At 36.4% G+C, this 22,582-nt stretch overlaps 6 protein-coding genes and 1 pseudogene across 8 annotated transcripts; 4 read left to right on the top strand and 3 right to left on the bottom strand.

The window, feature by feature from the left end:
* Window positions 1-189: 189 nt before the first annotated feature.
* LOC106362240 (neutral ceramidase 1) lies at window positions 190-3,818 on the bottom strand. Of its 2 annotated transcripts, none has more exons than XM_013802094.3 (10): window positions 3,645-3,818; window positions 3,091-3,447; window positions 2,709-2,917; window positions 1,955-2,555; window positions 1,600-1,870; window positions 1,411-1,536; window positions 1,275-1,338; window positions 1,030-1,199; window positions 670-964; window positions 190-591 (listed from the first exon to the last, which is right to left on the bottom strand). In XM_013802094.3, exons 2-10 carry the CDS (start codon window positions 3,405-3,407, stop codon window positions 332-334), a joined length of 2,313 nt encoding a protein of 770 aa, XP_013657548.1. In that variant the 5' UTR covers window positions 3,408-3,447; window positions 3,645-3,818; the 3' UTR covers window positions 190-331. The 2 variants fall into 2 exon arrangements, with proteins under 2 accessions (XP_013657548.1, XP_022546187.1); XM_022690466.2 differs by having other exon boundaries at window positions 3,091-3,442; window positions 3,645-3,808.
* Window positions 3,819-4,213: 395 nt separating this feature from the next.
* Window positions 4,214-7,701, top strand: LOC106362241 (ras-related protein RABA2b). The gene is made up of 3 exons (XM_013802096.3): window positions 4,214-5,911; window positions 5,988-6,200; window positions 7,000-7,701. The coding sequence occupies exons 2-3, from the start codon at window positions 6,033-6,035 to the stop codon at window positions 7,483-7,485; spliced, it is 654 nt and encodes a 217-aa protein (XP_013657550.1). The 5' UTR covers window positions 4,214-5,911; window positions 5,988-6,032; the 3' UTR covers window positions 7,486-7,701.
* Window positions 7,702-8,124: 423 nt separating this feature from the next.
* Window positions 8,125-10,724, top strand: LOC106362242 (methylsterol monooxygenase 2-2). 2 transcript variants are annotated; one of them, XM_013802097.3, is made up of 7 exons: window positions 8,125-8,376; window positions 8,777-8,914; window positions 9,354-9,499; window positions 9,676-9,795; window positions 9,873-10,085; window positions 10,177-10,257; window positions 10,338-10,724. In XM_013802097.3, the coding sequence occupies exons 1-7, from the start codon at window positions 8,347-8,349 to the stop codon at window positions 10,408-10,410; spliced, it is 801 nt and encodes a 266-aa protein (XP_013657551.1). In that variant the 5' UTR covers window positions 8,125-8,346; the 3' UTR covers window positions 10,411-10,724. The 2 variants fall into 2 exon arrangements, with proteins under 2 accessions (XP_013657551.1, XP_022546186.1); XM_022690465.2 differs by lacking the exon at window positions 8,125-8,376 and adding an exon at window positions 8,460-8,482.
* Window positions 10,725-11,419: 695 nt separating this feature from the next.
* On the top strand, window positions 11,420-13,568 carry LOC106362244 (probable inactive L-type lectin-domain containing receptor kinase III.1). The gene has a single exon (XM_013802100.3). It carries the CDS (start codon window positions 12,389-12,391, stop codon window positions 13,361-13,363), a length of 975 nt encoding a protein of 324 aa, XP_013657554.3. The 5' UTR covers window positions 11,420-12,388; the 3' UTR covers window positions 13,364-13,568.
* On the bottom strand, window positions 13,436-15,060 carry LOC106362245 (tropinone reductase homolog At1g07450). Its single transcript, XM_013802101.3, has 5 exons — window positions 14,856-15,060; window positions 14,544-14,751; window positions 14,130-14,346; window positions 13,956-14,062; window positions 13,436-13,882 (listed from the first exon to the last, which is right to left on the bottom strand). Exons 1-5 carry the CDS (start codon window positions 14,918-14,920, stop codon window positions 13,691-13,693), a joined length of 789 nt encoding a protein of 262 aa, XP_013657555.1. The 5' UTR covers window positions 14,921-15,060; the 3' UTR covers window positions 13,436-13,690.
* A 3,654-nt stretch (window positions 15,061-18,714) lies between these two features.
* LOC106362246 (transcription initiation factor IIA large subunit-like) lies at window positions 18,715-21,380 on the top strand. The gene is made up of 12 exons (XM_013802102.3): window positions 18,715-18,861; window positions 18,933-19,091; window positions 19,230-19,397; window positions 19,478-19,630; window positions 19,798-19,843; window positions 19,937-19,995; window positions 20,128-20,238; window positions 20,442-20,585; window positions 20,665-20,725; window positions 20,797-20,951; window positions 21,027-21,110; window positions 21,187-21,380. Exons 2-12 carry the CDS (start codon window positions 18,966-18,968, stop codon window positions 21,208-21,210), a joined length of 1,131 nt encoding a protein of 376 aa, XP_013657556.1. The 5' UTR covers window positions 18,715-18,861; window positions 18,933-18,965; the 3' UTR covers window positions 21,211-21,380.
* A 58-nt stretch (window positions 21,381-21,438) lies between these two features.
* LOC125576976 lies at window positions 21,439-21,847 on the bottom strand (annotated as a pseudogene).
* Between the last annotated feature and the right edge of the window lie 735 nt (window positions 21,848-22,582).

Raw genomic sequence — 22,582 nt, 5'->3', positions numbered from 1 at the left:
TTCCCGCCGGAAAATAAGAGAAAAGCATATAAATTGGATTGTATCAGTAACTCTAAATCGTTAGACAAGCGATTATGCTGGAGCTACGTCTTGTTCAGGGCTCTGCAAAGTTAGACAAGCGATGCTCCTCTAGAATCAGCTGTTTCTTGACTTATTATGCTTTCTGTTAACAAAGTCTGGCAGAATTAGTGATCTTTAACGACTCGTATAACATTATTCGATACTCTCCTGCTATGTTTGTGTAATATACATATACGTGCACCAGACAGTGCATTCGTGTAGGCTTAATTTACAATACTAATACGCTTCATTTATTCTAGTTTGTACTTGTTTATGTTACAACGAAGGCACTAGATGAGCCTGTGAAATGCTGGACTGACCCAAAGAGCTTCTTTGCTGCACCAAAATGGGTGATCCTGTAAACACCTGGTGATGCAGACTCAGGAATTCTCCATTCTATTGTGGCTTGACTCCGGGAGCTAAACTTCTTATGCCTCGACCACTTGAACCTCAGACATAGGTCATCGTCGTCATAAACTGGGGTCCATGTTTTGTCCTCCCTCTCAAGTCTCTCCACCAGAGCAAACGTACCTGCCATGAACAAAACATCTCTCCTTAGCATCAAACAGTGACCAAGTCACACATTCTATTTGAGTTATGTGCGGGTACCTTCTGTCATTAGATCGTTTCTAGGACAAGCTGACTGGAATACAACGGTCACCTGGTCACTTCCCCTCTTCACAGACAAGTTTTTTGGAACATCCGAGATTACATCCCCAAAACTGTCTCCGCCAGTAGCTGTGTCCATCACGACTGGTGTGAGGAAGCTCACTTGCTTGTCTAGGAGATTAGGTGGCTGAGGCCCTGGCTGAACATTCCTACCAAGGACGAGAGATTTGGAGAGCTTCTTGAACTCTTGAATGTAGCCACTGAGGGTATGTGGGCCAAACAATGTAGATGCTCCCTAACAAATGCAACAAATACAGATTTAAGAGGAACAAGAAGGAGCCAGTATGATAAGCTCTTTACCTCATATCTTTGCACTTGGTACTCCTCAAAGGTAGTCACATACTGTGAGTAACCATTAGCCAACCCAGCTATCACCACGTGAATCTCACCGCTCAGTTCTTTATCACCGCTTCTTTTAAGCTGTGTTTTGACAGCATCTCGGAGACGCCTCCCAGCCATAGTAGTGAATTCTAACAAGCAAGACAGTCAGGTATATTAAACATCATTATTATGAAATGTGACAAATCTGCAGATTCCTCCACTACCTCCAGGAACGCTGAGAATGAAAAGTTTCCCAATACGTAGAATTTGCAGTGAAAGAATTGACGGCTGGAGAGCAATGAGACAAAGTTAGAACCGTAAACAATACTCAAAGGAGTTTCACAAGTGTAAACTACTTACAGCCCAGGCATAAGGCTTTGTCATTTCTCCAGTGTCAAGCAAGATGGGTTTTGGGTAGTGACAATCCATTTGTTTCTTGTGAGGTGTTTTAAGAAAGTTTCTCACCATCCTCCAGAAAGGGTTCCCCTGATTTACACAAAAGCTGAGAAATGGAAAGCATGGAGCTAATATTAACTTATTGGATGATACCTTATCATCTCCTTGTGTAAAATCAAATGCTCCTGGTCCATCTGTGGTTCCAGCAGCAAAAGCAAAGCCCATTGCCGCCGGACATGTTCTTACAACCTCTGAACTTCCATCTTTTTTAGAAAGCGTCACATTAAGCTGTGAAAAGTCAACGTAAACTTGGCGGTAATCAACCTTCCCTTGCAGCTCTTCAGACGCTTTACTGAAAAGATCCAAAGCCTTCTTGAATTGTCTCTCACCAATTACACGTGTACTCTCAAATTCATCAGGATAGCTGCAAATAATAAAAATCAAAAACAGGTCATATGATAATTCAATCTTCAATAAAATTTTGAGCTTATCTAAAATTTTGTATTACCCTGGTCCACGCCCATAGCACAGCTCATTTCTCCCACCACATGTACTGTGATTGAAATCACAACGAAGACCAGTGTCTAGGCAAAACGCTCCAAGCACATTTGGGCTAACGTCGCCACAGTTTGTCTGACAGAAAGCAGAAACAAAGCCAGGCTTGTCCGCCTTCCTCAGAGCGCTCCTCACCCGCCTCGCAGCACTTGAAACTCTAGTTGCAGGCCTACCAGGTTGTGACTCAAAGTAAGATGCAATCTCTAGCAACTCCTCACTTGCAAGCTTACGGCTGTCCTGATGATTTCCTATTATGCTTGAAACTCTTCTAGGTATCTCATCTGAAACAAGCTCTTCCCTCTGTTCAAACCAATCCTCCATTAATCTTGCTGCAGCTCCCTTGTTGTCCCCACTGATCAAAGAGTTTGTACGACTCATGGAAGTTCCATGAGTAGCAAACCAGTTGAAACTACCTACTGGACCCCACTGATCATCCACAAACTTCAAGAGAGTCATTTCTTTATCGGTATCATACTTGTATTCACCCCTTTCCTCTGAAGGATTGTTAAGATATGCACTTGGACTCCGGTTAACTCCAGCATCCAAAAGCTCACCTACAAGGTAAGTTTAATTAGCCAAAAGGGCACTTCGACTATTTTTCATTGGTCAATATTAAGCAGAAGAAATTGTATCAGAGATTCCAGCAATAACAAATTATAAAACAGGAAAAAATTGCCAAAGAAAAGTGTATCCTCATTAATCCTTACCATTATTGAGAAAAATTGATCCAGGACGGAGGTTCTCGTGAGCTTGGATGATACTATTCTCAATTCCATCAACAAGGGCATCAAATGACTGACGAACAAACCCAAGTGACGTTACAATATACACAACATACTGAAGATAGCCACCAGGACCAGCGTGGGTGTGAATGCCACTGATGGCAACATTCTTTTCCGTATACAGGTCCCCATATCTACAAAAAAAAAGTTTTTTTTAGTTAAACTAAATTAAATTTAATTAGTAACATAGTACAATGACTAAGTAGAATACTTAACACTAATTCACCTAATATTATCTATCTAATCTAATCCCACTCTTAAGCTACTACTATTCAACCTAGGAAACGATTAGGATGCATGCCTATACCTTGCCTTGAGCCTCTCGATCACTTTGAGTGTAACGATTTGTGAAGCCATGCAAGCGTCGATGTTAACAAACACAACACGCTTCCCTTGTGGCTCAGAGACAATGAACGTCCGAGCGCGGAGCCTGAAGTGAATACCAGATGCGACTTGCGCCATGTCAGCATAACCCATCATGTTGACATCAGCGGCAGGGCCGGTGATGTCATAGCTTCCAAGTCCAATTAGATACTCAGAGTGAGAGTGAACTTGCATCCAAAACAGTGTCGATATGTAGAAGAAACTGCTCCATAATCTGATTAGAGATTGTCGCTCCATCATTGTGATCAAGTTCCTCAACCACTTCGCCTTACCTTCTTTACTAATCATAAATAACAGAATTGTATTGTTATGCAATCAGATAACCATCGATTTGAAAAAGAACAGTTACAAGAAAATTCGATTGAAATCTCAAAATCTGGTTCGGTTTAAACATGTGATTTTAAATTGGTTGACCGAAAAATAAGCATGGAGAATAATCAGCAAGATACACATGCAGAAGAGAAACTAATATCTAACCTTGATCTCGGGAGGGGATTGTTCTAAAAGCAAACGGAGAGATGAAGAAAAGTATTTGGTGCAGAAAGAGAAAGAGAAGAGTCTGACAGTCCAAAGGAAAGCAAATGAAATTGGTGGGAGAGATTATTTTCTTTCTATTATTTTATTTCTTGTCAAGGATGATGGGTGCTCAACTGACTTCTTAATAAAGTTTTGGGCCAAAATCTGTAAGTGAAATCAGGATTATGGGCTTAAATCTAATGAAATTAAAAAATAAAATGTGCACTACTGTTGAGCCCATATCCCATTAGTCCATAAACATAATACATCAAACTATTTGTGCCCAAATCTGGAGTTGAATCAAACTTTCGGCTCAAATCTTACATGAATTTTATAATAAAAAAGTGACACCCCGTACCTTAATACATTAAGAATTAATAAATTTTCTAAATTAAAAAACTTTCAACTTTTAAAACTAAGCTTTGAAAATCTTAAACACTGGAGTACATCATAAACGTTAACCATAACATTCAACCCCTAATAATGATAAAAATCCAAATTAGTGAGATTATTTATTTTTTTACTGGTTAAACATAATAATTCTAATTTTCATTCTCACCCCCCGACAACCTCTCAGCGGCGAAAGAAAAAACCCTAAGACCAAATCCCTCTCTCCGGTCCGGCCGTTGCCGGAGCCGGAGGTCTCCTCTTTCCTTTATCCTTCTTTTCCCTTTGCTCTTTTCCTCCTTGTTCTCCGATCGGTCGACATGTTTGCAGTTCTGGGTTTGTTTGAGACTTAACGGGAGACGCGTTTGGGCTTGACGGCTCTTGGTCTCGACCTTCTCTGGAGCAGCGGTGAGATCGGTGTGGCTATGGGTGAGGAAAGAGTCGGCTTTTAGGGTTGAGGGAAGAACCAGATCTTGTTTTCCATCTTCAGATCTACGGTGACTCCCTCACGGCGATGGCGCATGGACCGGTAAGACGCCTCCTCCACATCAGTTCTCTTTACTGACGCGGCGGTGAGGAGAGAATTGACGGTGATTGAAAAGCGTTGGATGTGAGAACTCGTTGCTTTGGAGGAGTTATTTAACGGTGGTGGATTGTGGTTTGTCTCCTCCAGTTATCGAAGACAACACGACACAAAGACTCACGTTGATGGAGTGAGCTTTGTTGGTGGTCGTGTTGAAGCTCATCATACCATCACCGTCGACAATAACGTAAGTAGAGCTTCACCGCTGGAAACTTGGGTTAGTGGTATCATCTGGTTGTCATCGCTAAGGCTCGCTCTTTTTAGTCGATTGTGTATGGTCAGTGTTGTGGCTAAGGTTTGTGATTATGTTGGCTGATGCCTTGTCCTCAGTTCTAAATGGGTTTTGCGTGAAGTCTGTTGATACATGGCACTGCATCAGTATTGCCTGACCAATGGGTTGGCTAGGATTGGAAACCTTATCTAGCGAGTGTTGTTGTTGGTTCTCTTTTGATTAGAGTTGTGGGGTCTGGCAGCCGTTGTGACAATTTCAGTTGCAGAAATCTCTTTTAGTTGGTGGTACAGTGATTTCTCGTTGATGTGATCTGTTTTAGAATGCATTTGTTGTGGAAATCAATCAACGAGGCTTGTTTGTGTGGAGGTGTTTGGGAGGCTTCTTTCTAGGTGTAAAGTGGACGTCAAAGAGTGCGTTCAAACCGTATCCGAAAGTTGATTGGATCCTGAAGTGGTCTTACTTGTCGGGTTGTGAAGTTTTGGTTCCTAGTTACTAGTGGGGATGGTATCGTTTGGCAGGCTATAGGCGGCAGCGATAGATCCGATTTGAGAAGACTAAGGGTCTTCAGGGTTTGAAGCGGATGGAATCGTTGGTTGGCCGAGGGCAGCTTCGATTTATCCAGATCACTGTGGTTCCTAAATTGGGAGATTATGTGCATTGAATTGTTATAGGTTTGTCTGTAGATGTTTTCGTTGTGGTGTTCTAGTTTCCGTAAGCTGCCCTGGTGTGGGCTTGATAGGTTCTTTCTTAACCGTTGTTGTTTTGTTGTCCGTAAGCTGCTCCGTTGTGGGCTCAAGCTGCTCCGTCGTGGGCTCAAGTTGCCTTTCCTTTGGGTTTTTGTAACAAACTCTTGAATGAATATTTTCAGATGGAAAAAAAAAAAAACATAATAATTCTAAAATTTAAAAGAAGCTTAAAAATTATAAATGGGTGTTTCAGTTTTCACCTCGTCAGCACAAAACTCGCAACGTATAGAGAAGAGAGACGAAAGAAAAAAAAACCAGAAGGATCTGAGTTGCGTGAAGGGTAACATTCTAGTTCTAGATTTTCGATTTGCGCAATTGATTCGTTTAATCTCAAATGTGTAATTGTGTATGCATAGGTTGATCAAACGCTAGGATCTGAGAGAGAGAGAGAGAGAGGCAAAATGGCGAATCATCGTTTAGATAATGAGTACGATTACTTGTTCAAGATCGTCCTCATCGGCGACTCCGGCGTCGGCAAATCCAACATCCTCTCTAGATTCACCAGAAACGAGTTCTGCCTCGAATCCAAATCCACCATCGGCGTCGAATTCGCCACACGCACTCTACAGGTAGTGATGATCTATCCATCTTCTCTCGCATTTCGAATAAGATCTGAACACAACGCCTCGAGATCCGCCATTTTCTATTGAAAACAACAACGAAAACAAGAATCGATTGGAAACGAGTGTTGAATCGCCAGAACAACAACGAGGTTGAGGAATGTAGAAGCTTCATCGCCATGAATCAGAAGCTTAATCAGCTTGAAGACTCACGAATGTTGAAGACCATGAAGCCATGGATGGCTCTTGATACCATATTGAATGTTTTCAATTAAAGCTTCTTAAAGCTAGAGTTTGTTACAGTGCTGAGCATTCGGTTTTACGGTCCGGGCGCGGTTTATTCGGTTTTCAGGTTATTCGGGTTAGGGTGTTTAGGAACCTTTTAGGAACCGTACATATTTCGGATCAGTTCAATTCGGGTAATGTCGGATTCATTCGGGTAATATCGGATTTGGGTAATGTCGGATTCGGGTTTCTATTCTTTATAAATAATTCGGGTTTGGTTCGGATTTAAAATCCAAAAACCAAAAAAAAATCCCAAAAACCGGAATTATACCCGGAAAAAACCAAAAAATTTTTTTGGATAATTCGGATATTCGGTTCCCAGTTCGTTTCGGTTTTTCGGATTTGAAAATATAGAAACCGTTCGGGTTTTTGTAATTTTCAGTCAGGTCTCGTTTTTTTGGTTCTAGTTTGGTTTTTGGGTTTCGGGTAATATGCCCAGGACTAGTTTGTTACATGGTTTCGTTTATATATTACACTTAACCAAAATATGATCTCTAATATGTTCATGCCTCTTTCTCTATAGGTAGAAGGCAAGACAGTGAAGGCTCAGATTTGGGATACAGCAGGACAAGAGCGCTACCGAGCCATCACAAGCGCTTACTACAGAGGAGCCGTTGGAGCTCTCCTCGTCTACGACATCACCAAGAGACAAACCTTTGAGAATTCTCTGAGGTGGTTACGCGAGCTTAGGGACCATGCTGATTCCAACATCGTGATCATGATGGCTGGGAACAAATCTGATTTAAACCACCTGAGATCTGTTGCTGATGAAGATGGTAGGTCTCTGGCTGAGAAGGAAGGTTTGTCGTTTCTTGAGACGTCTGCTTTGGAAGCGAGTAATATCGAGAAAGCGTTTCAGACGATCTTGTCTGAGATTTATCATATTATAAGCAAGAAAGCGTTGGCGGCGCAGGAAGCTGCAGGTGGGCTTCCGGTTCCGGGGCAAGGTACTGCTATTAACATATCGGAATCATCTGTAGGTAACAGGAAAGGATGCTGTTCTACCTAATGACTAATCAAATCACACGTTTGGTTTCAAGACTTATCTCTTTTTGATCTTTTACCAGTTTTCTTTTTCTTCTGTTCTTGACTTAATTTCAGCAAGTATAGCATACCTTTTTTATTTGGATTTTATGTTACAGAAAGAAGTTTGTTTAGCTGTATTGACACTGTGAGGTCATTCACACCATTCCACAAAAAAAGGAAGATTTTTTCTTTTTCTTGATGTTCTGTTCTATCTGAGCATCTTTGCATCTAATACATAACAGATGCAGCTCTTTGCTACAGTGTTACATGGTGAATTGGTGATTAAGGGATCTCATTATGATAAGCTCTTGAGTCTTGGCTTGGACAGTGTATATCAGTGACATAGTAAAGCCAAAGGTGCTGATAAAAATCACAATCTAATCAATCTTAGATATTCTGTTTTGTGCATATGATTATATGCTAAACACGGAGAGACAGGATCAATAGTTGATGATGATGCTCATTTCACATCAAAGATGGAAAACGAATCCTGAAACCTTAAACAAGTGTGAATAAATCTCTGAATTATTAAAAAAAACTGGTAGAAAAAATCTGAAAATGTGGCAAACATAGAAAGGAATAAAAAAAAGATGTGGAGACCATTAAACCTAAAAAAAGAGATGGAGGTGTGGTGGAGGGTGATGCGCACGAGGGGTGTCTGTCTGTGTAAAGCATTTAGCACTAAACTGAAAAAAGTCCGCATAGGCTCAGACAGAGAGAGAGACGGTCGAAAGAAAGTTAGTTGGTGAAAAAAAAAAGATATTTTCGTTCGGTGACAGTCTGTTTGTTAATATTTTCACTAGTGGCCTCTCTTTCTCCACCTCTCGCTCTCATAGATCCATCAATGGCTTCCCTCGTCGAATCCGGTTGGCAGGTACCTCATCTCTCCAATCTCCTCCTGTTTTCGATTCCCTCGTTTTCATCGATTTTCCTCCGTATCTCGTCGCCGCTCTCGATTGCTTTGATCCAACGGATTAAATGTGAGCTCGTATCGATCGCAATGTGTTAGATCTGAATTTGACTACGCTGGTGCCAAATCATGTAGAACGCATTAGCGTAGTTCCAGTGTGTGTGTTGAACCACGTGCTGATTCAAATCAATACTGTTTCCTGGAACATTTGCTTTTACCACTTAATGATATAGAAAGAGAGGAGGCGACTTAATTAATGACGCTGTGTTTTCTTTTTGCCATAGTTTTTTTTTTTTGTTGCTATCAATGACATGTAAGTTCTGTTGCTGATCAATATGTTTTTTTTTTCTGTGGATGATGGCAGTACCTTGTGACGCATTTTAGCGACTTTCAACTGGCCTGCATTGGGAGTTTCCTCCTCCATGAAAGCGTCTTCTTCTTGTCTGGTCTCCCTTTCATTTACCTCGAAAGACATGGCTTTCTCACCAAGTACAAAATTCAGGTAACTCTCTTATTTCATTGTTTGTAAAGTCCCAATACTGACCCCGGTTCGAATCCCGCTGGTCACTGGGGGTAAAATTTAACATCTGGGCTCCCCCAGCGTCCCGTGACCGAGGCTTATTCCGGCCGATAACGTAGGCTGTTACGTACACTCCCCCGCTAGTCTGGACCCACCTCGGTGGAGCCAGGATACACCGGGTTATTCAAAAAAAAGTCTCATATGTATGAATTTGATACCTTTTCGTGATTCGTTTCAATAGGATCTCTTATTAGGTTGGTCACCAATGTATCAGTCACTTGTGTAATTGTTTTTTTTCCAGTTCATGACTGTTTGTAAAAATAAAAATTGTTGTTTCACTGATTAAACTAATTTATTGTCCTTTCTCTCAGCTTACCTTACTTTTATGATGAGCAAATACTGTTGTTTTGGTCACATGCAGGCAAAGAACAACACACCTGCTGCCCAAGGAAAATGTATCACCCGCCTGTTGCTTTATCATTTCTGCGTGAATTTGCCCCTTATGATGGCCTCCTATCCTGTCTTCAGAGCCATGGGAATGCGGAGCAGTTTTCCTCTACCTTCCTGGTATTATCAGGTTCCTTTAGTGCTTAAGCTTTTTTTTTTTCCTTTGGGTTCTGATGTTAAACTCTTTCAACTGGCAATAAAAAATGAAAAAAATGTCAGTTTTGAGCATCATGAAAGCACCTGAGCTTATGTTTGATCAGGTCATATAAGACCCTGTTTTGGTGATGCTCCTGCAGGAAAGAAGTGTCTGCCCAGATATTATTCTACTTCATCATTGAGGATTTTGTTTTCTATTGGGGTCATCGGATCTTGCACTCAAAATGGCTTTACAAGAACGTCCACAGTGTGCATCATGAGTAAGTTTCAGTTCATATTTTACTCTTTTTAAGTTTGGATAAGTTCTGAGAGAGCAGCCATTTTATAATTATCCCAGATATGCCACACCGTTCGGTTTGACATCAGAATATGCTCACCCAGCTGAGATTCTATTCCTGGGATTTGCTACCATAGTCGGTCCAGCTCTAACCGGCCCGCACTTGATTACTCTCTGGTTATGGATGGTTCTGAGAGTGCTTGAGACAGTGGAAGCACATTGTGGCTATCATTTCCCATGGAGTCTCTCAAATTTCCTTCCTCTGTATGGAGGGTAAGATCACATTACCTAGCCAGCTCTCTTGAAAACTTAAAAGCTTTCATAGATTGGTAATAATTGAAATTTTTCACTAATATGGTTACAGTGCTGACTTCCATGACTACCATCACCGCCTCCTCTACACAAAGTCTGGAAACTACTCTTCAACTTTTGTGTATATGGACTGGTAAACATCTGATCTGAGCTATTATTATCTCTTTGCATTTGTAATAGGTACCTCAACAATTTCATCTTTGTGTTCTTCAGGATCTTTGGTACCGATAAGGGCTACAGAAGACTCAAGTCTCTTAAAGAAAATAGCAACTTGAAACAAACGTGAAACCACCAGTTTGAATTGCAGTGAACATTTTTAGCTGGAAATGCATATTTGCTGAGTGTCCGTTTTGCATCTCTGTGGAGGTCTTTCATTCTGCAACCTCGTCTTCTCGTCCATGTTGATGCAGCTGTTCTGTGACTTAGTTCATTATGTGTGTCTAGAATTGCTACTAATGTGCCCTCCTTGAAAAACATTTGGTACTTCTAGCTGAATAGCCTGTGTTGGATTTGGCAATTGAATCTTTTGGTATGAGTCAGCTATTTGATTTGCTGCTAAATATCACACACGTCTTTCTTTTCTCCTAGGCGGAGTGGTTATATCAATGTTTCTAAAACCCGGTCCGAACTGGACTACTTTCTGGACACTGGGTCGATATTGGTCAAACCGCGGGTTAACATATTAATAAATTGTAATATAAAGTTTAGATTTTGAAAAAAAAATTAAAAAATATAGCAATATTGTTTTAATGCATAGTTGTCTTATGTACTAATATATGATGATGGTCAAAGAGGTTTGAAACATTTGTTGTCTCCATTTCTCTAGAGAATAGCGATTTTATAATTGTTAGTCCATTAATTTAGAGAGTATATAAAGTTTTACTAAATTAATTTATAAAAAAGTTAACGATGCTCATGTACCATGAAGGATAGTTTATCATACATCAATAAAAATGTAGAATCTAGTTAAAATTTTTAAAACAACACTAAAGATTATAGGATTCAATATATAAATCATTTACCAAAATTCAATATTTTAGAAGGTGTTGTTAACACATAGATTTTGAGAAAATTTTTTAAAAATATGAAAATATTGTTTTAATAAATAGTTGCATTCTGCACTAACATATGATGATGTTAAAAGAGGTTTGGAGCCTTTGTTGTTTCTGTTTATAACGAAAATAGTGATTTTATGGTGGTAATTTTACCGATTTAGGAAGTATTATGAAGTTTTAAAAAATTAATTGATAAAAAATTATAACGATTTCCATAAACTATAAAAGAGAGTTTAACATACATTAATACAAATATAGAATGTGGTTAGAAATTTTAAAACAACACTAAAAAGTTTGGGTTTCATTATATAGAGAGTTTACCAAAATTTAATAGTTTGTAGGGGTTGTTAATGATTAGATTAGAAGGATGTGTTAAAAAAAAAGATTTACTTAAGACGAGATTTACAAATTGGGTAAGATTCCTGGAGAGCCTAAACCAGATCTGTACAAAGACCAAAGGTCAAGATGCCAACCATCCCTCATTTCTATGAACACAATGTATAGATAAAAACAATCGTTTGTATTGTGAAAATACTATTTTGTAGCAGCTTCTGTGACTTTGGTTGGATTGTTGGATGCACGAACTAGACCCCATCTGAACTTCGTCATTTGGATTTTAATTAGTTTCGACCTATCGGGTTTATCAATAATATTCTCACTCAGCTGGTTGTTTAATTTACACATTTGTTAATTAGTTAAAGTGATGACAAGCCTTGAGTCAATTATTATTTTTGCTTTTATATAAACAATACGTATAGATTCTTACTTTTTTTGGTAAAAGTATAGATATAGATTCTTACTTGCACGTATTTCTTGAAAAAACCTTGTTTGGATCTATTTTATTGTATACCAGGCTAGTTTGGGAAGTTTGGCCCTACGACTTATCACGATCAGCTAAACTCAGACTTGAATAGTTCATCATTTACTACTTCAATGGAAATGAATTTATTTTGTCAGATTTTATTATGTCTTAATACATGGATTCTATATAATAAAGAAAATTTCGGTGGTTTGTTTTTGTCAACAAAAAGATTTAGCTGATAAAACGTCAAGTGCTGATTGGTTTCTGGTAATAAATATAACTTTCTTATATTAAGCTAACAAAAAGTTTAATAAATATATGGTCTCTTTCAATGTAGTTTATATACATTATTACGAGAGAACAATTAAGACAAGCATTAGACTCTAATCTCTTTCATTTACTTCTCCATGACTCCATCAATGGCTGTTACATCCAAATCAATTACTCTCTACATTATCACTCACTTATGCCTAGTTTCTTGGGTGTTAAGTCAACAACAAGAAACCGAGTTTCTTCACCATGGATTCTTAAAAGCCAATATACTAAACTACGGATCCACAAAGATCCTTCCAAGTGGTATCTTGGAGCTAACAAACACCTCAAGGAGGCAAATGGGTCAAGCCTTCCATGGCTTCCCCATACCATTCACCAACCCTAACTCATCAAACCCCTTTTCTTTCTCCACAAGTTTCGTTTTCTCAATCAACGCACCAGGTCATGGCCTAACCTTCATGATCTCTCCCTCCATGGACTTCACCAGAGCCATGGCGAGCCAGTTTCTCGGTCTCTTCAACGCTTCAAACAACGGGAACTCAACTAATAGAATCCTCGCGGTGGAGTTTGACACGGTGAAGTCAAACGAGTTTCTTGACATCGACGGTAACCACGTGGGGATCGACGTCAACGGTTTGGTCTCAGTTGAATCTGCACCAGCTGCGTTTTTCTCAAACCGGCATAGCAAGAATATAACCTTGAAGCTTTCTAGCAAAGATCCGATACGGGCTTGGATCGAATACGATGGAGAGGAGATGGTTCTCAACGTCACATTGGCTCCTCTCGACATTTCTAAACCTAAGCTTCCTCTTATGTCAAGAAAGATGAATCTTACAGAGATTTTTAACGACAAGATGTTTGTCGGATTCTCAGCATCCACGGGAAACATGACGAGTAATCATTATGTTCTTGGATGGAGCTTTAGTAGAGAAGGCAAAGCAAAAGAGTTTGATCTCACTCTACTTCCTTCAGTTTCAGCTCCGTCGCCATCTGAGTTAGATGACTTTGATCTTATTTCAGATACTCCTTCGGATTCAGCAACTGCAAACGCTAAGGGCACCAAACTGATCATAATCTGTAAACTTGTAATAATGTTCTTTATGATGTGATTGAACTCTATAAATGTATTACTTTCTTGATTTTATTAGAGAAAAATAAATAAAATGTTGGATACATATGCATAGCTACATTTAGAAATGTTTCATTCAAGTATTCCCTTTGTTATTACATTGATAGATCTGCTGACGCATCAGTTCCTTGCTTTCCAAGACAAAGTTTAAGATGCACAAAAGAAAAAGAAAAAAAAAGACAAAATCTTAAAAGTCCATTCTCAACTTTCTGTTTCATAAGCTTGAGATTATTTAGTTTTCAACAACATATATAACTAAATTATAATACATTACTACAACATGTTGTTCTGGAAGTGTTTTTAGGGTTTAAACCTCTGGCTTGTAGGAGAAGCCATTAACAGTGAAACCTCCATCAATACAAATGGTTTGTCCTGTTATATAAGAAGCTGCAGGGAGACAAAGAAAGGTAACCAACGAGGCAACCTCACGCGGCTCACACGCACGACCTAATGGAGTTCTTGAGAAGATAGCCTCCGCGAATTTCTCGTCATCAAGACGCTGGAAAAAAAAGCCAAGATTCAGGTTACAAGAAGAAAGAAAGAAAGAAAGAAGAAAAAACGTTTTAGATTACTTTTTGGACAAGAGGAGTTTTTGTCATCCAAGGAGCTACAGAGTTAGCCCTTATGCCATCACTTGCCCATTCACATGCCAAGTTCCTTGCCAGTTGATTCATGCATCCTGCATTTCAAGTTGCTTAGATGTGTATATATAGACATCATTTAAAAAAAAAGAGTTTTGAGTGAACCTTTTGTTAAGCTGTATATAGATACAAAACCAGATGAGACAACCCCACATACTGAAGACAAGAACACAATGCTACCAAATCCTGATGCCTTAAGTAAAGGATGGGCCAGTTGAGAGAAGTGATAAGCAGAATCCAAATTGGTAGCTATTTGACCTGAGAAATCTTGTGCTGTAAACTCTGTAGTCGGCTTTGACACAAGGGTACCAACATTGTTGATCTGCATCAAAGCAAGTAATGATAGTGATGAAAGACATTAAAAATTCATGAAATGTCAGAGGTCCCTAGTTCGAATGACCGTTGAGAAAAAACTAATATTATATTATGTGGTTTCGGGTCTGGGGGAATTAGGGCTTCGGCCCGTATCTCCTGGTAATTCAAAAAAAAAATGAATGAAAAACCTTAGGATTAACTTACAAGGATGTTGAGTTTGCCACTGAATAGAGAAGAGACCGTCTTCATCAACTCATCTCTCTGAGGTCGAGAGGATACATCACAGACTGAGCCAGTGACTTGAAACCCTTTCTCTTTCCATTCACTTAAACATTCATCAAGCAGAGTTTGGTCTCTAGCACACGTGTGAACTCTTGCACCAAAACCAGCAAGTTCCTCCACTATCGCATACCTGAAGTTACAAAATCATATTCCTCAAGCATTCATGTATCAATCTTACTTCGTGTCTTGAGATGAAAGCTAAGAAACAGAGGATTTTGGAGGAAGAAGACGAACCCAATTCCCTTGGTTCCACCGGTTACAAGAGCTGTCATACCTCGAAGACTCCACCGGCTATCCATCGTAAAGTATCAGTCAGAATACGTAAGAAAAAGAAAAAAAAAAGGTGATAAGATCTACGAGTTATATATATGAAACATGTGGTTGAAAATTTGTTTAGAAAAAGTAAGCAACGTAAGAGACAAGAGAACAAAACTGGGCCTCTCGTTTTGTGTCTCGCTTGAAACACGTGGCAACTACGACACGGATACTCTTCTCTTAGATTTGTGTGTGAAGAATTCATCAATTAGAGATAAGTTGTTGTGTCTGAAAAAAAACAGTTGTGTGTGTAAACTAATCCACAAACAAGCTTATTCCATGCTTATGGTAAAGCTTAACGAAGTAGAAAACAAACATTGAAACAGAAATAGCTCACTGAGCTTTATAGTTATGGTCTTTATTATGTGCCTAAACCCTAGAGGCAAACGCATTGTTCTTTTTTGATAAATGCATAACTTTCTTGATTTCATTTGAGAGCAGCAATAAAGTACAAAGACAGTTTAAAGTCCATTCTCAACTCTTGTTTCTATATATATATATATATATAAATATATTATTTTTTGTAACACCAACTCTTGTTTCATATATACCTAACTTCTCATACATTACATCATAGTTGTAATGTATCAAGTGGCAACATATATACATTACTCTAATTTTACTTTATCAAAATCCAATAAAAATCTAATAGAAACAATTACAAACACTGATTTTATCAAAAATAAAAAGTTATTTATCATATAAATTTTTAATTTAACTACAATTTATATGTTTTTCTATATTTATAAACTGGTTGTTTTTTTATAATAATTTAAATTATTAAAATTTTATTTTTTTGGTATAGATGTACATATATTTTACTAGATTTTAACGTACTTTGAATACATTTTTTTTTTTGTTTCTTGGTCATTTTTACTTCTTATAGAAAATTAAAAATATATTTGTAAAATCAGAATTTGAAATATTTAAATTTTCTTATGTATATGATAATATAATATAATTTATATTTATATCAAATATAAAACTATATATAGTACTACTTAATTAAAATAATTGGTGAATCTCCCAAAACATTCATTCTAAAACAAATTTTTATGATCAAAATAGTTTAAAAATAAAATGATTAAGGTTTCATTAAAGGACATAAGACTAAGATAATAAATTATAAATTTAATTTGAATATATATAAAATATCCCTTATATTAATTGAGGAACATTTGAAAAGATGTAACCTCAATTTTGTATTAATTAAAAGAGGCCCCAATGCATAGGTGGCACTCAATTAGGTAGTCAATTACATTCAATTGAAAAATAAGTAGGTCCACATTCGATTTTTATATGTTGTTAGATACATAAGTTGGTCAAACTATATGATATAATGATATGATATGATATTTTCTTTCCTTAAATAAAACCTACGGAATTACCATAAATGACTAATATATATATAACAATTAATGATTTTAATAATAAAGATTTGATAACAATGTATATCTCCTCCATCACTTTTTGTTTAATTTTATATTATTAAAATAAATTAAACAATCAAATTAGCTATAAAAATAAAATTTAGATTTTTTCGTATATGTTATATTTTGAATTTTTTAAAACGACAATAAATGACTAAAACTATTAAAATTATTATGTTAAAAATTAATGATCAATAGTTTAACATTTTTATTATAAGAAGATACACATGATTTTAAAACCATATGAGCAAAAAATATCATTTAATAATAAAATAAATATATATATATATATTAAACACTATATACCATAAGATTACATAAATATTTTAATATTAAAACTTTCAATGAATTTTCAAGAACATTTATAAATTATAAACTTATTAAAGATTTCAGATTGAAAATTTTGTTATCGATGATTTAAATATTTTGTTATAAAACGATATGAACGATCATAGAACCGTATGATTATAAATTCCTATTTAATAAATAACTATACAAAATATACTATTCCTAGAAAAATAGGTTGGTCCATCTTAACTTATATTACACTTTTTATTAAACTAACTATCGAATTGATAAATAACGTACCAAAAAATGTTTTGCACTTTCCTTAAATAAAAGCTACGAAATTACCTAATATGATTAACGTATATGTGAAAATTAATTATAATGAATAATAAATATTTGATAACAATTTTTGTTTCTTAGTTCTTTTTTTAATTTTATATTATTAAAATATATTTAAAAATCACATTAAATATATAATAAAAACATTTAAAATTTTTCTTATATGTTATATTTTGAATTTTTCAAAACGTCTATAAATTATTAGAAATTTGAAGATCCCCACTCTGAAAATTTTGTGATCAATAGATTATTTTTTTTGTCATAATAAGTTACAAATGATCATAAAATTGTATTAATATGAACTTTTATTTAATATTATAAGAAGATACACATTATTTTAAAACCATATGAGTAAAAAAATATCATTTAATAATAAAACATATATATATATATATTATACTATATACCATAAGATTACATAAATATTTTAATATTAAAACTTTCAATGAATTTTCAAAAACATTTATAATTTATAAACTTATTAAAGATTTCACACTGAAAATTTTGTTATCGATGATTTAAATATTCAGTTATAAAATGATATGAATGATCATAGAACTGTATGATTAAAAATTCTCATATAATAAATGACTATATAAAATATACTATTCTTAGAAAAATAGGTTGGTCCATCTTGACTTACATTATATTTTTTATTAAACTAACTATCGAATTGATAAATAATCTACCAAACTTTTTTTTGCACTTTCCTTAATTAGAAGCTACGAAATTACCTAATATGATTAACGTATATATGAAAATTAATTATTATGAATAATAAATATTTGAGAACAATTTTGGTATCTTAGTTCTTTTTTTTTTAATTTTATATTATTGAAAGATATTAAAAAATCACATTAAATATATAATAAAAACATTTTTATTTTTTCTTATATGTTATATTTGAATTTTTCAAAACGTCTATATATTATTAGAAATTTGAATATTCCCACTCTGAAAATTTTGTGATCAATAGATTATTTTTTTGTTATAATAAGTTACAAATGATCATAAAATATAACGCATATGAATTTTTATTTAATAAATATTCAAACTAAATAATATATATATATATATATATATATATATATATATATATATATATATATATATATATATATATATATATATATATATATATATATATATATATATATATATATACACTAATGATTTAAAGCAACAAGATTGGCTGATCAATTTAGTCGTCCAGTTGAAATCTTTCAAAAGTATGTGAAAGACTAAAGTCAAAGTAAATATGGATTTAGAATAGTAGTTATATTTTACTAACCAAATACCGAAAAAACCGAACCAAACCGAAACCAACCCGATATCCGGATTGAACACCTGTAATCCAAATGAAGCCAAACTATTGTTTCATTCTCCAAAATATAATAAAAATAATAACTTAATCCCGCGCAAGGCGCGGGTCTTATCCTAGTATTATTGTATACCATAAATCCTAACCTCCAAACCTTAAACTCTAACCTCCAAACCTTAAACTCCATCCCAAAACTAATATATACAAAATTATGTACAAAATAATATATATTTCGAATTAAATTTATAAATATAGAAAATATAATTTATAATATTATCGTATGTTTAGAAAGAATTAAGATTTCAATGCATAATAAATTCAGACCGGATCCAAATATGAATGGATACTATTTTGCAAGAAAAAAATCTCGACGGCTCAGATAACGGCACGTGTCCCAATTGCAATGTGATCTGATCCAAACCTATTTATATTCTTCGCTGCTTTTTCTTCTGTCTTGACCGCTCCTTCCGATCTCTGATTCCTCGATTCCTCCTCTTAACTCTCTTTCTCTTCGCCGAATCGTCGCCGCCTCCGCCCAATCCCTAAGGTGAGCTTAACCGGGTTGGTTTAGGGTTTCTCTTTTTTGAGGGCATTTCCCTAAAATTGATTACAAATCAGATTCAAAGACGGTTGAGCTAAATTAAGGAGAAGATGGCTACAACGACGACGACGAGCGGTGTCTATATCCACGTCATCGAGGACGTCGTCAGCAAAGTCCGTGAAGAGTTCGTTAACAACGGAGGTCCCGGCGAGAGTGTTCTCTCCGAGCTTCAAGGAGTAAGTTTTTTTTTTCGATTTAAAGATTGAAACTTTCGATTAGGGTTTTGTTTAATTCTGGAAAAGGATTGAGCTTTGGTGATTGTTAGTGGAATCGAGGTTTGGGTTTCTTTTTAAATCTGTGATTTTTTTTTTTAGATTTGGGAGACGAAGATGATGCAAGCTGGAGTCTTGTCTGGACCAATTGATAGGTCGTCGGTAGCTCAGAGGTCGACACCTGGAGGTCCGCTGACTCATGATCTGAATGTTCCTTATGAAGGTACTGAGGAGTACGAGACTCCTACTGCTGAAATGCTCTTCCCTCCGGTGAGTAAACGAATTAGCTGCTTTCTTTGAGATGTTGTTGTTGTTGTAATGGTTTGGCTTTTTGCTGCTGTGTTGAGCAGACACCGTTGCAGACTCCTCTTCCAACGCCGCTTCCGGGGACTGCTGATAATTCATCAATGTATAACATCCCTACTGGGTCTAGTGATTATCCAACTCCTGGAAGTGAGAATGGAATCCATGCTGATGTCAAAGCAAGACCCAGTCCTTATATGGTGAGCAGCTCTACTTTTTTAATTAATGTTGTTATTCATGTGTAGTTTAACTGCTTATCCAAGTGTTTTCAAAGACTTTTTCACTGACAACACAGAAAATTGACTTTAGATTTTCTGAATATTTTTTGTTGGTTTGCATAAACTAAGAATATACTCTTTTATTGCAGCAACCTCCTTCTCCATGGACAAATCCAAGGCCTGATGTCAATGTTGGTAGGTTCTAATTTTACCTGCACTTAATTATTCAGTCAAAAGAAAAATGTTTCAGTTTGTTGTTTGGAATTTAAACTTTTTACCTACTTCTAGCTTATGTGGATGGCCGTGATGAGCCTGAGAGAGGGAACTCTAGTCAGCAGTTCACGCAGGTACTTCTACGTAACATCTAGACCAAGAATTGTGAATTTGGATTTTTAATTTCGGTTCAAATCTTCTTTGCAACATTCACGTGATTAGATCTCTTGAGTCATATATTCCTGAACTATGCAATACTCTTTCAGGATCTATTCGTGCCACCTTCGGGGAAACGAAAGCGTGATGATTCTTCTACACAATATCAAAATGGTCGGTCTATTCCACAGCAGGATGGTACAAGCGATGATATGCCTCAGGTGTGTACCTAGAACAATACATTTTCATTTACATTTAGAATATAACTCACTTGAGAAAAAAAAAACAGATTGTCCTTATCTCCCTTCATTTATTTAATAAAAATAAGTTTATGGATGCTTACCAAAAGATAACAAGAATGCATTTGCACAAGTTTATGATATCTCAGTGATGTGATTTATAAGCGCAAATTAAATATTTGCAGGTAAGCCTAGAGGGTGATACATTTTGCATAACCTTTGTTGGCGAAAGAAAGGTTCCACGAGATCTCCTCTGCTCATCTTCAAAGATTCCTCAAGCTGATGGGCCAATGCCTGACCCTTACGATGAAATGTTGTCGACACCAAATGTAAGAAGAATGCTTCAGCTTTTCATTTTTGTTATAGATATAGATACTTCTGCTAGTAATTAAGATGATACTGCTGCAGATATACAGCTATCAAGGACCCAATGAAGACTTAAACGAAGGCAGAACACCTGCTCCAAACGGTAAGACAAGCCTAACAGAAAACGATGGGAGAGTGTTTTTTATAGAGAAACTAAATGAATATGTTCTACAGAGATCCAAGCCAGCACTCCTGTTGCTGTACAAAACGATATCATCGAAGACGATGAAGAGCTGTTGAATGAAGATGATGATGACGACGAGTTGGATGACTTGGAAAGCGGTGAGGATATGAATACACAGCATCTGGTTTTGGCTCAGTTTGACAAGGTAAATGATTCTTGTTTACACATGTTTCGTGGTGTGTGTTTGTTTACACATGTTTGGTGTTGTGTGTTTAATTAGGTGACTCGGACAAAGAGCAGGTGGAAGTGCAATCTGAAAGACGGGATCATGCATATAAACGATAAGGACATTCTGTTCAACAAAGTAATATATTGTGCCTCACAACAAAGCTATTCTGGTGATGATAATACTAACACACGCTCTTTATCTACTTTTACAGGCAGCAGGCGAGTTTGACTTCTGATCTTTGACAATAGCAATGCTTATGGAGAAGCTACTCCTTCAATGTCCAGTGTCTTTCTTTTTTTCCTCATGAATTTAGACCAAACTTCTGTGAGAAAGACGTGATTATTTATGGGAAAGTGCTGCACCTGGTTTGGCTTGTTGTAAAAAAAAAAGATTTTTTCCGGTTCACACGATGGGAAATTAACATTGCCAAAAGCATCTTAAGATATGTGTTTATTTTTAAACATCAAGGCGATTCGTAAGGACTCAGATTCTCATTGGGAATGAGATCTACAAGCACGAGTTTGGTCTGAAACGTATCTAAGAGAGCAATTTGGTTGCTATGTTAGGCCTTGGCAGAATATTGCCAGCTTTCCTTGTCGTCCGTTGGGAACCGTTCTTCTCTGTAAAACCAACATGAAACCTGATATTGTCCTCTTGTCTAGGAGGAGAAGAAGAGTGCAGATTTGGAGAAACAAAGAGAGATGGAAGCAGAGGAATAGCTCTGTGGTTTCAACCGCATCACAAGATTGCTGTAAGAAGTGATTCTGGGGAACACAGACAAGATTCAGAGATGTTGGTGCTTGCCTCTGCAGCCTAGTCAGTGCTGATCTTGAGGACTCGCTCTTCCCAAACATGTTCACACCGTTCTCCATGCGTGTTGAGCCAATGAGTGTAGGTATACAAGTATAAACCGAGAGAGAGAGAGGAAGGAAAGTGATGTGAAGAGAAGAAGAATAAAAGATAGATAGGTTTTGTGTATGAGGAGAGTTCAGTTAAGGTGTAACGGTCGTTAACTTAACTAAAAAAGGTTGCCTCCTTTATTCTTTTCTTTTGGTTATGCTTTCTCCACTCTGTTGGTTTCTGTTACCTGTTATATCCTTGGGGGCATCTTTTAGTTTGGACAAAGGCCCAAGATAAGGTCAACTTCTTTGTTTTTAGTTTGCGTCGTTTGTTCTGTAACTACAACGGCCCAACCACCTGGTCTTTGTTTGTTGGAAACGTTTTAAATCGTTCATGTTTTATCATCCTTAATACCTTTTTAATCAAGTTAATGAATGAACTTTAGATATTTTTAGTCTTTTGACCAAAGAAAAAGATATTTTCATAGTCTATACTAATTTTCTAAACATTTTTTTTGTAAGAATTTTTAAAATAATAAACGAATGTTTTCTTGCACTTGCTAGAAACGAGCCTTTTGTTTCGACGTCTGTAAAAAGAAACTAGCTCCAAAGCTAGTTGACCTCGATCAAAACGAACAGTCGCCACGAAAGTTCTGAATCCTACTTAACCACTTTAGTTCCCTCCCGCAGTATCAAAATCAGAAGCTGCTGCTACGGTGCTACCTCCACCGTCGGATTATCACTCTGACAGATCCAACGTCTCTCATA

This window comes from Brassica napus, chromosome A8 (assembly GCF_020379485.1).
Source record: "Brassica napus cultivar Da-Ae chromosome A8, Da-Ae, whole genome shotgun sequence".
Classification (NCBI taxonomy): Eukaryota; Viridiplantae; Streptophyta; class Magnoliopsida; order Brassicales; family Brassicaceae; genus Brassica; species Brassica napus.
This window is presented reverse-complemented; position numbering and strand designations above follow the sequence as displayed.

Excerpts from the sequence above, each read along its gene's own strand:
- LOC106362244 (XM_013802100.3), top strand. The coding sequence starts at position 12,389 with ATGACTCCATCAATGGCTGTTACATCCAAATCAATTACTCTCTACATT.
- LOC106362241 (XM_013802096.3), top strand. The coding sequence starts at position 6,033 with ATGGCGAATCATCGTTTAGATAATGAGTACGATTACTTGTTCAAGATC. Across the intron at positions 6,201-6,999 it reads TCGCCACACGCACTCTACAG|GTAGAAGGCAAGACAGTGAA; the intron begins GTAGTGATGATC and ends CTTTCTCTATAG.
- LOC106362240 (XM_013802094.3), bottom strand. The coding sequence starts at position 3,407 with ATGATGGAGCGACAATCTCTAATCAGATTATGGAGCAGTTTCTTCTAC. Across the intron at positions 1,871-1,954 it reads TGCTATGGGCGTGGACCAGG|CTATCCTGATGAATTTGAGA; the intron begins GTAATACAAAAT and ends TATTATTTGCAG. Across the intron at positions 1,537-1,599 it reads TTACACAAGGAGATGATAAG|GGGAACCCTTTCTGGAGGAT; the intron begins GTATCATCCAAT and ends TGTGTAAATCAG.
- LOC106362242 (XM_013802097.3), top strand. The coding sequence starts at position 8,347 with ATGGCTTCCCTCGTCGAATCCGGTTGGCAG. Across the intron at positions 8,915-9,353 it reads TCACCAAGTACAAAATTCAG|GCAAAGAACAACACACCTGC; the intron begins GTAACTCTCTTA and ends GGTCACATGCAG. Across the intron at positions 9,500-9,675 it reads AGTTTTCCTCTACCTTCCTG|GAAAGAAGTGTCTGCCCAGA; the intron begins GTATTATCAGGT and ends ATGCTCCTGCAG.
- LOC106362245 (XM_013802101.3), bottom strand. The coding sequence starts at position 14,920 with ATGGATAGCCGGTGGAGTCTTCGAGGTATGACAGCTCTTGTAACCGGT. Across the intron at positions 14,752-14,855 it reads GGTGGAACCAAGGGAATTGG|GTATGCGATAGTGGAGGAAC; the intron begins GTTCGTCTTCTT and ends TTGTAACTTCAG. Across the intron at positions 14,063-14,129 it reads TATATACAGCTTAACAAAAG|GATGCATGAATCAACTGGCA; the intron begins GTTCACTCAAAA and ends CTTGAAATGCAG.
- LOC106362246 (XM_013802102.3), top strand. The coding sequence starts at position 18,966 with ATGGCTACAACGACGACGACGAGCGGTGTCTATATCCACGTCATCGAG. Across the intron at positions 19,398-19,477 it reads CTGAAATGCTCTTCCCTCCG|ACACCGTTGCAGACTCCTCT; the intron begins GTGAGTAAACGA and ends TGTGTTGAGCAG. Across the intron at positions 20,726-20,796 it reads CAGAACACCTGCTCCAAACG|AGATCCAAGCCAGCACTCCT; the intron begins GTAAGACAAGCC and ends TATGTTCTACAG.